Here is a 15,410-nt window from a genome sequence, read left to right as displayed (position 1 = left end):
TCTTCTTCTTCTTCTTCTTCTTCTTCTTCTTCTTCTCCTTCTTCTTCTTCTTCTTCTTCTTCTTCTTCTTCTTCTTCTTCTTCTTCTTCTTCTTCTTCTTCTTCGTCTTCTTCTTCCCGAGGAGTGACAACAATTAATTAGCTAATTATTTTGTCACTTTGAAAGGAGGTCGGCGTTGTACATTCCGGTAAGTTTATGATTTTTTAGATTGTTGACATAACTATTAATTTGAACATAAACCTTAGATGAGCGTAAGTAACCTTGGTTACTATGTTACTCTATTACCATTCTTTTTTTTAATCACCTATTCCCATCAGATACGAGCAATAAGTTTCACCATTCTCTTTCTGCTGAAGCTAAGTAAGATTAATAATGATGAGGTTTTTAGTATGAACGCGGTGACGGATCAATCGAAGATATTGATTAGTTACATAGCGTTATTATCTTTAATTTGGTCACCCGTGAAGGGGGTCAATAAGTCTTGCCCCCCGGCAACGCCGGCTTCATTGGCCCATTCTACCTGTCCACGAGCATCCATTTTGTCGTGGAGATCGTCACTCCCACTACTACTGCATTAAACGCACCCATTCCTTGCCGATATACTAATTTTTTGGATCAGGAAAGGATACGGTTGCCATGGCATTTTGATATTTTGATCCTGATATTGTTGATATTGAACATGCATTGGAAGGAAAGAGGAATGAAAGGTAAGTGTTCTTGTCAATCTATAAGAAGCAATGCTATGAAATATCGAGTACGCCTACTGTCAGGTCGTATGTTGTGATTACACACAGTCACATCTGGTAGTGAAAAGATTCTAGTTGGATGTTTTAAAACATTTGTATTTTAGTAATATAATATATTAGATAACGGGAATGATATTTACTCTCAACTTTCTTCAGTCTCGAATTGTGTAATTATAGTCATTACTTCTTCTTCTTCTTCTTTCGGATGGGGGACGTATTTATATCAAAAACTTTTCTTTGATTAATTCCCTGTGAACAATTAAATACAAACAAATGTGATATTGTTATGTCAAAAGTCTATCAATAATTCATCCAACTTTATAAGCCTGGAATTGTCTTAAATGAGGTATTTGTCATTGATTATGTTTGTCGAATCAGTTTGTATCGCACATAAACCATTAAACGCAGTCATTCTGTATCACAACATTATTTCTACAAGTCAGTAAACAAGTGATCTAAGTGAAATTTATTCCAGTCAATATATATTTCAGATCAATTGTGTTTATTAATAGATTGATAAATTTATGTAAATGATACTAATTCAAATTTAATATAATGAACAGAACTTGAACTAGAATTAATTAAGGGAGACAGTTAAATAATTCGTAGGCCTGTGCGACACCATGAGTGAAGAAATACTTTGTAGATGACTAGATATTCTAATGATAACAACAACCAGGCGCGTACGCAGGGGGTGGTTTTGGGGTTAACCCCCCCCCCCCCCTCGAGTTTTTTTATGTGTATGTTTTAAGTATGTTTTTTTTGGAAAACCCCCCTTTTGATTTTAAACCCCCCCCCCCTTGAAAAAAATCCTGCGTACGCCACTGACAACAACAACAACAACTAACTTATAATACCACTGTTTTTGGTAATTTATCTAGTTGACTGTCCAAGGCTAAATATTATTATGGATTAAATTCATATTCTATTTTGTGTGTGTCATTTTAAACAGAACTATGCGTGGTGGGTATGAGTGGTAGCAGCGAACCTCCTGTGTTCGTTCAGCCTCAGCGCACAGTTAGGGGACCCATCAGTGAAGAAAGGAATTCTAGCGGTCTGAGGAGTGTAAAGCCACGTCTGTTCACCCCGCTAAAGCTCAGCAACCCTCGACCCAATCTACCAGACATCCTAGATAAAAGGAGCGTCATCACGATACAGGGGAACGCAAAGGCACTTCATGGAAATGTTTCCACCGTATCCTGCAAGAGTGGAGAACCGAATCGGTTGAGTCCAGATGTCCTGAGCTTGAGACAAGATAACGAGAAGTTCACGGCGCAACGAAGTGATGCTGACAAAGACAATGTATCAATGACAGCAACCCAGCAAGATGCCATGTCTGTGAGTAGTAGGATGTTTTCTGAAAGATCAGTGCCAACTATGGCAACGTCCAACCCAAGAGTGCCTTCTAAGTCGTGTGACCTGACCCGTAACACATTCTCTGTGACACCTATAGCACTGACTAAACGAGGTGATACGAGTCCAAGATCGAGCCCAACCAAGTCTAGATCATCATCACTAGATGGTGATGTCTCCGTTAGGGGAGATCCTGACCCTATGCCACCGATAGGCAGGAAAGGGAGCTTGAACGCCGGTCGCTTGAGCGAACAAACCCCGAAACGATTCTGTTCAAAACCCTTCCCTTCGAGCAGGCAACGCATGCTGAGAAACTTCCAAGAAAAGATAAGAGTTTTAGAAGGCCAGGTTCAAACAAACTTCATTCCTAGTGAATTGCAAAGCGGAAGCGTGAAGGCCTACCAAAGACTGATCATTTTGAACCAGAGGCCTAAGACTCAACCTCAAGAACCACAAGACCCACCACGTGAGCATAAGCCACGGGTAACATTCGCCCCGCAGACTGCGCCGGAGCTGAACGCCCCGGCAACAGATCTCAAACACGTCTGGGCGCCCGAAGACACACCCCCGACTGCAGCAGCCAACAACAACAACAACACAGAACGCAAGGTGGTGATGCACTTGAATCAACTCTCAAGGAAGTATCAGCAAGAGAAGACGGTAAAGTTTGCCTTGGACTCTCCATCTACACAGACAGAAATAATTAACAATGATATCAGCAATAAGAACAGAGTGATCCCAAACGATGAAGAGCCACGTGAGAAGTTGGTCGATCACTGGTTAAGTGATTGTCCTGTCATGGATCCACCGCAAACCACCTATGGCACTGTCAACTGTATTCCGCGTAAGAAGATCGTACTGAACGTTCCTAGCACCATGCAAGATGTTCAAGAGGGGTCATAGATGAGGGATTATTCTAGAAATAGGAACTGAGTGGAACTAGTAAAGTTCTGGATACCATGGTTGGCATGGTCAATATTCCGAGACGTATATCACTCAGTCCTTTCTTAAGACATTTCTCATTAGGGGAGGCACTAGTAGCCTATGAATAAATATCTTTTAGTTTATGAATATGGTGATTAAGAACTTTGAGAGGGATAATCTTATAAAATGGAAAAGAAGAGAAAGGCAAATGATAACCAAGGAGAGTCAAAAAACCATTTATTGATGATTATCATGCTTTTTTTTCCCTGTCTAATCTTCATTACTCCTTAGGATTTTGCGCACAAAAAATATTTTTCGTTTATCAACAAATTGCAATTTTGAAATTAGTGTAAAGTTATATTTTTAAAAGTAGTAAAGCGAATCTATTTTACGATTGCTTTTAGATGTTTAAGTTTCGTTAATTTAATTGTAAAGGAATGTGCAATAATTGAAGTCGGTGGCGTAGCTGCAGGAGGACAGAAGGGGCACCCCTTGATCAAATGGTTAAAGGGGAGACAAAAGGACGAACAAGAGGGGAAATGGAACGTGAAAAGCAGATGCTATAACCCCTGCCACACCCATTCATTATGATGACCTCGTAAGTTTGCATTTTATCAGTCAAGTAAGACCCCCCCCCCCCTCCGCCCCATGATGCCCCCAAAGTCTGTACACAATAATATGCTACGCCATTGATTGAAATGTATCTATACAAATTGGATCGCAATGCAAATGCTAACCGCACATTATATGTGTACAAGGCTATATCAAACTACCGGTTAGTCTTTTGTGCAATATTTGATGCAAATGTATAATAAAATCTTGATGAGTGATTCTTAAAGATGACAAATGCATGCGCTTTCTATCCAAAGGTAAAGGCTATTTACAAAGTGATTTTACGTTATTGTTGTTCTTGAATGAAACAATATAATAAGCGAAAGATTTAGCATGTTATGACTATTGGCTACTTATCAAATATATTCATTAAATAATATTGTTTTTAAAACAAATCTTCTGTATTGAGGGCAAAACTATGTTGTGAGCCACGAAATTATGCGTCAAGTGAATTTGCAACTTGATTATTGAAAATAACGCACTGATTCTACGTTACTCACAAAAAAGATGCTGACATGCTAGTCAGATTGAAACTATCGGTTCTGATGGAGGAGAAATATCCTCACCACATTCAAGACAAGACGAGTAGGATTAGAGATTCAATCTTGTTAGCTTGGTATCAAAACAAAAGTATTTTAAACCTCACACGTATGTAAATTATGATGATGTGTGCCAATATCACTCTTTTTTGTTTGAAGAGCACATTTTATCACATTAAATAGATATTGAAATAACACGAATTCTGTGTATACGTGTTTTGAGAATGATGCTCTTTTGCTTGCTGGTTGTGTTGCTATGGAATGTTGCTTTTATACTTGTTGGTGATCATGATGTTGTATGTCTTGTTGATGGTGATATTATGCTCGTAAGTGAACTTGATCTTAACATCACAGAGTATTTGTCAAGCAGACTAAGTTAAAGACAATTGAGTGGAACAATTTTTTTTGTAATTCAGCGCATCACAAAAAAACGGGCAAGGAAATTAAAAACATCTGGTGGACAATATATTCGAATCATAAGTTGACGCCCACTCTCTCGATACATTTCCCCTTTTCATGAATACACTGTTGCTTTTGTTATATATAGCATACACTTACTTCAATCCAGGCTTCAACTTAGTCTGCTTCTGTAAATAGGGTACATTACTCACCAATATTGTACTGGTGTTTCAATACGTATAGTGACTATAACAATGCGCAAAGACAAAACAGTAATTCAACTTTAGAAAATACAATTTAATCAATACACATGGCATCATGAATTTTTGACATTTCAATTCAATAAGCAACATAATGACGGATTTAGCAATCATTCAATCAACATCTAAAGTAGGTGCTTTCCTTCATTTGACATGCATTACATCTAACTATTCACTTTGTATCTTATATTAATTTTACGTTATCGAAAACATCACGAAGAAAAATAATCATGTCAATCTTCATAAATTTCATACATTCATCTTGATTTAAATATTGGGACACAAATTTGCAAGGAATTCAAGATCTAATATTTATTCCGAATTGAATGGGAAGGGTCCATTTCCATAAATGCATTGTTTCAAACAATAATCAAAACTAAAATAAACCAATTGCGTTTTGTACAGGGATATGACAAATCTGCGTATTCGACTATAAGGTATCATGGTTTGCGTTCGTTTCTTTTTGATGATTTACTATCAACCAAGCATAAACTCTTTCCGAATAATCCACATCACATGTTTTCCCTCCATCCATCCAAAACACTGGACTCATTTTAACAATCTCTCCCCAAAAATCAAAATAATTTAATCATTTTGCACTACATATTGGCAAAACAATTTGCTTACATGTATATATTTGAACAAAATGAAAAAATGTTTGAGGAATTGGCCGACGATTGTAAAATGTGTAGGCTGCTCCGGGAGTCACAAACACTGGATTTTGGTAAAAGAGGGAAATTCATCTACATGACAATGTTCTTTTGTTTTTTGGGAGTGTTCGATTTATCAAATGCATTAACGAGTTGATGTAAAGTACAGGTGAGTCTCAGATGAGAATGATCTTAATTTAGTACAAGATTGGTCACCGAATAAGGACGTGGTCTCCTTTGTCAAAGAGTTTGGCAAACCCGGTTTTAGATAGTTTATGGTGAACACTGCTTTGCTTGACAAGCACAAACAAATTACAATCTCTATGGGATGAACCAAGTTGGAGCTAAGTGAAATAACTGACTAATCAGAAGCGACTTCCGCTGTCGCGACTATCCCAAAATAAACTAGCTATGTTTGCCATGGCTATTTAGGCTACCTCTGTTGTCACTTTAATTTCATGATATCAAGGTGGAAAGGCGGCATTTATAGCAGCGTCGTCATCGCAACATCAAAGGTGCCATAAAACGTCACGGCCGAGCACTGCGCTGCAGGAATGGCATCGTTTACTGTCGTCAGCCGAAGTAGACTTATCACAATGAATTTAAGAATCCTCATCCTCAGAACTAGAGGAAGGGTATGGTGACCCGACATACATCCATTTATCACGTGACAGTTCTAAATCACACGTGACGAGTTCGTCATCGTCACCCCAATCGACGTGGCGTGCGGCAGCTCCTCGATGCGAGTTCGCATTCGCTCTCGTCAACGTATCACCTCCGTCGCCCAGCAAACCCGATAGCCATTGCCGACATCGCTCAACATTCTCGCTCAAATAGACGTCGTTGTCATGGTGCGTCTCGCGGAGGTGAAACTCTGACGGCTTTGTTTGAGATAGAGGAATGACCGAATCTTGCATGGGTATCTCGCGCTCGTCGATCATCCGACTCCGCGTACGCTTGATATTCGAGCGCCGTAAACCACGTGCTTTATTCGAGGCTGATGCTTGCATAGTCTCTGGTGAGTTACTGTCATCATTGTCGACTTCCTCGTCGACCTGAATTTTACCGGGTGACCTTGTCGATCTCGACGAACCGGCACTCGCGCATCGCCCGTCTGCTCGTGCTGTTAAAGGACCCGATGGGTTGGACGGTATCGTAATCGTTGGCACGTTAATTTCAGTTGGTTTGGTATCGATTGCTACATCCTCGGGTTCGGCAGGCACGGTTTGCCAAGATGGCGGCTTTGGCGGTTTGTAATTTGAAGTCTCTGGTTGTCTATGAATCCCAGCTCCTTCGCTTGTGTCATATCCCGTCCAAATAGCTGTTGGTTCTTTATTTCCATCTGCATCAAATGGCCCCACTTGAGTAGCAACTGTTTGCCACGAAGGTGCTTTGGATGGTCTATAGCTCGCGGAATCTGGAATTCTGTCATATCTTTGCATCCCAATTTCCTCACTCTTTGAGCGACCTATCTTTTTCAGCATTTCTGAAGCATGACTAGACTTTTTGTTTGTTCTCATCTCGGATTCTGGTAGACTTTGTTGGGAAGTAGTTTGTAGGTTTTGCCAAGATGGTGGCTTTGGTGGTCGAGCACTTGTGCTTTCATCTTTCTTTGAATAAACGGAGTTCTTGATCTTTGGCTTTACTCTTAACCTATCGCCATTTGTTCTGTCACCGTTCTTGAATATTTCCATCCCATTTTCATGTAGGATATTTTTTTCTTCTATACTTTGATTTTGATGGGGGGCATCATCTTCATCATCGAATTCATACATGGCGGTGTCACACAACATTGGGCATGATTTTGAATTGTCCTTTCTAAGTCGCGCAAAAGATGTTGACGCTAACTCCTGTCGATGAAATTCGCTTGGCGGATAGCTCATCCGCTTCGAGCCACTGGCTTGCAGTTTCCCCAACCGTTGCTCCCCTTTTGAATTGGTATTTCTCCTACTCACATACTTCCTCGATCGGGTCGATGACGACGTCTGTGACCCCGCCGATGTTGGACGGATTTCCTGGACGACGACCGAAGAGTTTTCCCCGCTTGTTTTCTCACAGTCTCTAGACGGTGTCGATCCGCGTTGCTTGTGCCTATTCTGCTTCTTGACGAAGTCTTTGATGGACGTCAGGCCCCGATGTCGTCGCTGCGTTTCGTCTTTCTTGATTTCGTCGCTTTCGTCGTGGCTGTTCGTACGCGATATCGGCGGTAAAGCGGTCATCGCAGTCCCATCTTGATGGTGTCTCCGAAGAGGATTGTACCGTGAAATCAGTTGCTGCGATGCCATCAAATACAGGTCTACCTAGCTGAAGGAGGGAATATGATGGTAAAAAAGGGGGAAATGAGTCAAGTGATCATTGGTGAAATGCGTTGTTATTGAAATTTGATTTGATCTGATTTTATTTTTTTGACAGGGTAGCCTGATAAGAATACCAAAATTTTGTTCTTCCTCGGGGCCAAAAAGAAAACCTACATTCAAATTTCAAATAAACATAATCCAAAAACAACATATATGGTAACAACAAAACAGGGTAACAATTAGGGGAACTGATACACTGGTTACACTGATATGTACATAATGGACATAATGTTTCTGATCATTTTACAACATAATTCAGTTTACATTTGGACAACTAGGCCTATACCGCAAAGAGAGATGGATCCATCATGCCCATGACAATAACTCATTGAAAATTGTTTCCCTAGTATAATCTGGTAGTTACCATTCAAATTGAAGCTGAGGGGGGAAGAAATAGTAAGTCTTATCGAATGCGCTCCAGGACTGGTTTCATTTTGTATACGTAAGTACGATTCTACTTATTTCTTTATTAATAATAGATGAATGCTGATGATCAGGTTGATAGAAATAGGATGGGTCCGCATCTGTCATGTGCTATAAACACGATATCAACTACTTTTGAAAAATCAATCTACGGCAATTCAATATCCTTGCGCTACACCAAATCTGAACATTATTTCTATGGGATATACACTGTTGGTCATAATGGTGGAATAATTTTTTGTTTTACCCCAATTTATTGAATGATTTTGAAAATGATTTATTCCTAATAGATCTAGATAATAGTATACATTCTCAGATTTTATTGAATTACAATTGGGGTGTGTTTGTTTTGCGTGACTGTTAAAGCATGTGTGTGCTACTACGCTAATCAACTAGGGGACCTACGTCCTTAAGTCATAACTGACAGTAATGGCGATTAGTACCTCATAAAAGGGCACTAATATAGCACATCGACACGGTTTTGATCCTGGTTGATTTGCATGCTTTAGCAGTCACGCAAAACAAACACTCCCTAATTGTCATTCAATAAAATCTGAGAATGTTTACTATTATCTAGATCTATTAAGAATAAATCATTGTCAAAATCATTCAATAAATTGGGGTAAAAATAATTATTCCACCATTATGACCAAGAGTGTACATTGGGGTATAGAAATTGCCCTCAAGTGTTAACATGATTTGTCGAAAAAGGTTGCGTGGGATTACATAATTATAGTACAATGCACTTACGTTTTAGTATATTTTAACTTAGTGTTGCCACTTGTTCCAATCTTTCTTGTTCATCGGCCTTGTCCATTTACATCTTGAGACACATTGGAACCTTGAAGAGAGTCAAACCTGTGAAGATTAAATAAGATAGTGGTTAGGAAAATAACTTTACATCCAAGAGAGCTTGGGGATGTTTTACGAACATTCCACGACTTGTTAGCATCAGTAAAATGTGTGCAAGAAAGACGTTTATTGATATGCCTGAAGCAGAGCCATCTATACACAGGGTGTGACCTAGCTTGGAATCAATTGGTCACAACATGGCGTGTATTCTGTTGTGCTGTGCCTGCATGCCCACCTAATTATACGCAATATTGTGCCCAACTCGAACCCGGTTGGCCAAACTCTCTTTGCTCACGGCTCTGGCCTAGACCAGCGCCATCTATACAGAGTTTGGCCAACTTGGTTTCACTTGGTCACAACATGGCGTATATCCTTTTGTTTTGTGCTTGTCCAGCAAAGCAGTAGTCGCCACATATCGTGTCCAACTCGAAACTATGTGTATAGATGGCTCTGGCCAGTGCCATTGATTAGGAGAGTTTGGCCAACCCGGTTCGAGTTGGACACAACTTGGCGACTACTGCTTTAATTGTTGGGCAAGCACAACACAAAAGGATATACGCCATGTTGTGACCAAGTGAAACCAAGTTGGCCAAACTCTGTGTATAGATGGCTCTGGCTCTGGCCTAGTGTTAGCGCCCTCTTTATTCTTGACAGACCATTGACATATTACTTTTTTTTTAATGTGTGTAACCTTACCCTCCCCCCCCCCCCCCTAACGAAGAAAAATGTCAAATCTTAAAATTTTGAGACCCCCGCCCCCCCCCCAAAAGTGTCCTCTTATTTCCCCCCCCCCCCGCTTATTTAGCGGCTGGCTGAGTCGTTGCGAAATTTCTGGGACCAAATTTTAAAATGTTAACCCCCCCCCCCCTTGAAAAAATCCTGCGTACGCCACTGCTTATGAACATTAGATAATACAGTATTCAGCGGGTGAAGAGATTTACAAGTTGTCCCTTTTCATTCTGCTGTATATTTCGGTGATGATATTGAATACTGGCTCTTTAGAAACAATTTTGTAAGGTTAATTGAGTAAATAAGAAGACCAATTATGCATTTTGAGATTTTAAAATCATTCGTATAAATATTGTCTTCATCACAACGGACAGATTAAAATTTGGCGATAACGTCAACGGCTCGAAATGTAAAAATTCACAATAATTGTGAATTTTTAAGGTTGAAACACAAACCCAAAAAATCTCTGATTAATTCCATCACCGATATTCTCTTCAAGAGCGCTTTCCATGTGCAAGAAACTGCGGTCCTATTGCCAATATTTGTTTGTTTTCAATACGGGTTGATTTGACAAATTACATTAATCTTTATAATCAAATCATTTTTTTAATTAAATTCTATAAGGGGTTTGGGCCTTCAATTAGATAGCCTTCGAATGTACAGTACATACACACTGCAAACCAAACCAAAACATAAACAAGCTAGATCTCCGATGTGCTTTCTAACCCAATGATAGCGACGCAACATTGCCTGGGAGGTCTATTATTCAGCTCTCATTTTAACTCGGCTATAACCAAACAACCTTCACAATCAAGAGTCTGATAGTAATCATAGCATCACCAGCGGCTTGAAATTTTCTCAGGAAAAAGAATGAACAAGAATGATGCCCAGCGAGAAAATATAAAGAAAATGGACAACAGTGAGATTCCTGTTAGCCGCAGATCGAAGTCCATAATATGTTTGCTCCTTAGAGATCGATTGAATGTTCCAATCATGCTTTTAACAAAGGGAACAATGGAGGCGTGAATTGGCGTAGGGCTTATGTTTATTCCATTAAATCACGGCTTTGGCATTATCGGGCACATTCACACTCGGCATGCTCGAGCCTGCCTAAATTGGATTTATAAGCAATCACTGTCTTTTCGATTCATTATTTTATGTTCGAAATGAGATCAAGTACGTATTGGGTGTGAGTCCTAACGCAGCGTAACTGCCGATAAGCAAAGGATTGAATCTCACAACATATGGACAGCAGAATGCGATGAAATAACGATTTGACCACCCCTGCATAAATATATACAGTATGAAATAATCAAGAACGAAACAATCAAAATGACCTATTTAAAAACAAAACCTATTTTTCGGTTCCTGTCTGGTTGAATATTTCTATACAATGGTGTTATTTATATTTCCATCGCGGCATGTTGCCGTATTACACTAACATTGGTGACGTGAAGAAAGGTGCAGCAGCCACTAATCATTTCCCTCTGTAGGTTCTCGATGCGTTCCATGATGCATGGACATACTACCGACATTGTATATCCATAAATTATATCAGATTTGAAGTATGTATTTAGAATTCATTTGATTGGAAAGCATTTTAACATATCAGCACAGAGGCCGATATATAAACTCATATTTCAACAAATGAACACAGCAAGGTAGAATTAGAAGGGGAGATTATTCATGTTGTGTCATACTGACATATAACTGAGTCACACTTGAAAAATGTAAACAGCTCCACAGTCACACCAACGGGACCGACACCAAACCGACAAAGACCGACAAAATATAACATTACCACCAACGGTAACAATCGGTGGTTTGGTGTTGGTTTGGAATAGGTTTGGCAGTGTGGCTAAGCTACTAAGATGGGTGACTAATGGAGGGGTTAAACTAAAAGTTTTCTTTTGAGAACAGTTTGTATTTCTTCGCTGAACTGTTACCAGTCTGACTTGAAGTCATTGTATCTCTTCCTCATTTTGTACAAAATCTGGCCAACAATGGCTTCTTTGTCACTGTACTAATTCAAACTAGATTACATTTGATGATGGAATTAAATTAATATCATTTAAAATATTGAAATGACAAAACCTATTACTACTACACCTGTTGTTGCCCCTATTTATATGCTATTACTACTACTACTACTACTACATGTACTAATACTGCTACTATTATACTACTACCACTACTACTACTACTACTACTACTACTATTACTACTACTACTACTACTACTACTACTACTACTACTACTACTACTACTACTACTACTACTACTACTACTACTACCACCACCACCACCACCTCCACTACTACTACTACTACCACTACTACTACTACTACTACTACTACTACTACTACTACTACTACTACTACTTCTATTTCTACTTCTACTTCTACTATCCACTACTACTACTGCTGCTGCTGCTGCTTCTACTACTACTACTACTACTAGTACTACACTACAACTACTACTACTACTACTACTACTACTACTACTACTACTACTACTACTGCTACTTATGCTCCTACTGCTGCCGCTGTTACTGCAACTACTATAACAACGACTACCACATGGGACATGATACAGATGCTACCACAATGATTGTATGCCCATTTTTTTGTATTGATTCTTTATGCCTTACTTTTTAAAAAATACGTAGATGAAATCGCTCTACTGCTACATTTATACTGATGGGCCTACCTTACAACTAAATCTTCTACAGGGGATGATTATATTCGTCAAATTATAGTAAAGCATATCAGTATATTTATGAGGTAATTATATTATATTCCCTCAATAAAGTATATACGCATTGCATTAGGGTTATATTTGTGACCGTATTTGCCGACTACTTTAATCAGCTTGGAAGACGTATATAAGTAGCTTGCCCTACAAAGGTATAACGGTGGACAGAGTAGAAAGAAATCCAGGCATTAACAAAAGAAAGAAAGAGGGGAAGAAAGAATGAGAGAATAAAATAGGAGTTATCAGCTTACGATATAACTAGCATTGTTTGAGGAGCTTAGAAACCTTGTAGCCATGAAAAGCCGTTCTTCTATTCTTCCCTTTAATGTTTCGATGACGATATAATCAAAGGGCATGATTGAAAAAAAGAATATAGAGGGAAGGTGTGTTTCTCAGCTGGAAATTTATTGTTGGTTTACAACTCTGAAGAATTACGGCAATTGTAAAGGCAACTTTCCGATTGTTGGATGTATTATATAGCGGTATATTCCCGTAAACCATTATGTTAGTTTTATTCAGACAGAGAGGTTTTCATGTCGATATGCTATGTATCACGACTGAGATTATGTTCCAGGGATGCTGCACAACCCGTTTAGATACTTTGTGTAGAATTACGAGGCCAAAATGCTTACTTTCTGTGAATAATGTAGTGCATGGTATTACTTAGCATAACATTATTATAATCAACGTAACACATAGACAGCAACTATAATATAACTTATAAAATATTTATATTTATCACAGGTCGTGATATGAGACCTTTTTAAATGGGGGTAGAATAGTTTTGATGCCCACTAGTTAGCAAGAAATTTACATCAAGAAAAGTGAAGGGTTTTCTTAATTTAAAATTCGCTAAAATGACGTTCCAATCTTTTTTTCGCGAAATAAAATTTGAAACTTGAACTTGAAACTTGAGCCTTTATATTCTGGAAATGGTGGCGTACAATGTTCGTAAAGTATATAGGGAGATAACATAGGATCGTTTCCTTAATGTGTATTCATGAATTTGAATTTATTAATATTTATTATTTAAGAAAATGAAATGCGTAATTGCTTTCTGTAAACGATTTTCAACCGTTCAGAAATAATAATTAATATACTTTAATTACATCAAATATTTTTCTTTCTATTATTGCTCGTTACGTTTCAATGACAGTATATATAGGTGGCAACTCTTTTCAAGTTATCTTTTGTGTTTGTCTATAATTATGTAGTTTATTAAAAGAAGTGATGGGGCAATGGGAGCCCGATGTGAACTGTTATGCGCTCTTTAAAGTATAAAGAAGAAATTACAAAAATTACATATATACAGACACAATTTTGTAATGACTTGTAATCAATATAAAACACATTTTCATCGGTATTAATCAAGTTAGTTTGGAGGTGTAACTTTTAAGTAAGTGCGAAATATTTTTGCTTGATTTCAAATTATTTCAAATGATTTCAAATGCAAATGAAATGTAATAAAATCAACTTTTGAGAAATAAAAGTGATGATACGATATATGGTATGGCATATTCTAACCAGTCGTGATAGACTTCATAGTCTACCATGATGAAGTCTACCATGCATGTAGGGGTGCTGACGTTCTACATCCTGATCCTCTTAACAAAGTATTAGGATTTCATTTGTGCGATTTACAGCCGACCACAAACGGGTTTATGATCCGACATAATTATAAAGCCACCCCTAAAAACACAAACCGGTGTCAATTGATAAAAAGTTAAATGCACGTACAGTATATTATGTGCCTAACTCACCTCAAAATATGACTTGTCCTACACTCCACCCATAGAGCTTTTCAGTGTTACACAAACGATGATTACGGCAACAAGTTCTCTCTTCGACTATTATAATATCCAACCTCCACAGGCGAGAATATTCCTCCAAAAAGAAACAATCGACTAAGATTTTAGATTACGCTGTCACCTGTATCACACTTGATACACATGATTACAAATTATGATGATCTTTCTTACACACGACTCAATTTAGAATCTTTGGACACGCTCTGAACGATTTTTTCTCCAGATAATCTCTCTCCCTTTGCTGAATGATGGTGCGATATTCAGGCCTTGGTTTGAATCACCATAACCGTACGGCGAATATGAAGGGACTACATGATTGTGCTATTCTCCTCCTCCTCCAGCAAACCTTTTTTCCCTCCCTCTTTCTTGTGTAGACAGGTCGAGGTGACAAAAGAACGATGAGGGTAGGTTCTATTGGCTCGGCGACCCCCACAGGATTTAGAAGCTTTGAGGTATTCATGCTCTTTGCTTGTTTAGTGCTTACTATTTTCGTGGCCGACGAAACGGCCAAAACAAATTCGCCCAAGCTGCCTTATTCTTTTCATTGTAGGAATGGGTGAAGGTGTGCAAAGGTGTTACAATGCGCGATTTTTTAAAATAGATGCCACGAAATCACGAATAGGGGAAAACAGCGTCAAGGCTCTTTAGCATAAAAATTGCGATTTATTTAAGAAGAAGTACAAATCAGAATATGAAATATGGAATTTGTTTTCATCAAATGAATGCATGAAATCTCTGCACTTTATAGGAAGCATAACAGCTGAACAAAATGCATGGTCATTATATAATACCTTGAAAACGTACGCTATACCTAATTTTTGGTTGGATGAAAATAATCATTACAGTAGGTGTGGCAACAATTTTGTTCGTACTAAAAAGTCAACATTTACTCAGTCCTATTCTATTATTTTTTTATCAGGTGGGCTGTATCTAATACAGACCACCTTATATTTTTGTTAAAATTGCCTTTATTATTATTTATTTATTTTTCTTATTTTGACCCA

General features: G+C 38.4%; 1 protein-coding gene across 2 annotated transcripts; it reads right to left on the bottom strand.

The window, feature by feature from the left end:
• Positions 1–4,849: 4,849 nt before the first annotated feature.
• Positions 4,850–14,841, bottom strand: LOC100889153. Of its 2 annotated transcripts, none has more exons than XM_003727067.3 (3): positions 14,359–14,841; positions 9,014–9,121; positions 4,850–7,787 (listed from the first exon to the last, which is right to left on the bottom strand). In XM_003727067.3, the coding sequence occupies exon 3, from the start codon at positions 7,766–7,768 to the stop codon at positions 6,086–6,088; it is 1,683 nt and encodes a 560-aa protein (XP_003727115.1). In that variant the 5' UTR covers positions 7,769–7,787; positions 9,014–9,121; positions 14,359–14,841; the 3' UTR covers positions 4,850–6,085. The 2 variants fall into 2 exon arrangements, with proteins under 2 accessions (XP_003727115.1, XP_011678937.1); XM_011680635.2 differs by having other exon boundaries at positions 4,850–7,783.
• Between the last annotated feature and the right edge of the window lie 569 nt (positions 14,842–15,410).

This window comes from Strongylocentrotus purpuratus, unplaced genomic scaffold, assembly GCF_000002235.5.
Source record: "Strongylocentrotus purpuratus isolate Spur 01 unplaced genomic scaffold, Spur_5.0 spur5_scaffold_15, whole genome shotgun sequence".
NCBI classification, from domain to species: domain Eukaryota; kingdom Metazoa; phylum Echinodermata; class Echinoidea; order Camarodonta; family Strongylocentrotidae; genus Strongylocentrotus; species Strongylocentrotus purpuratus.
Note: the sequence above shows the minus strand (reverse complement) of the source record. Positions and strands in the feature narration are given on the sequence as shown.

What these genes read in the sequence shown, in the direction of transcription:
- LOC100889153 (XM_003727067.3), bottom strand. Translation starts at nt 7,768, where the DNA reads ATGGCATCGCAGCAACTGATTTCACGGTACAATCCTCTTCGGAGACAC.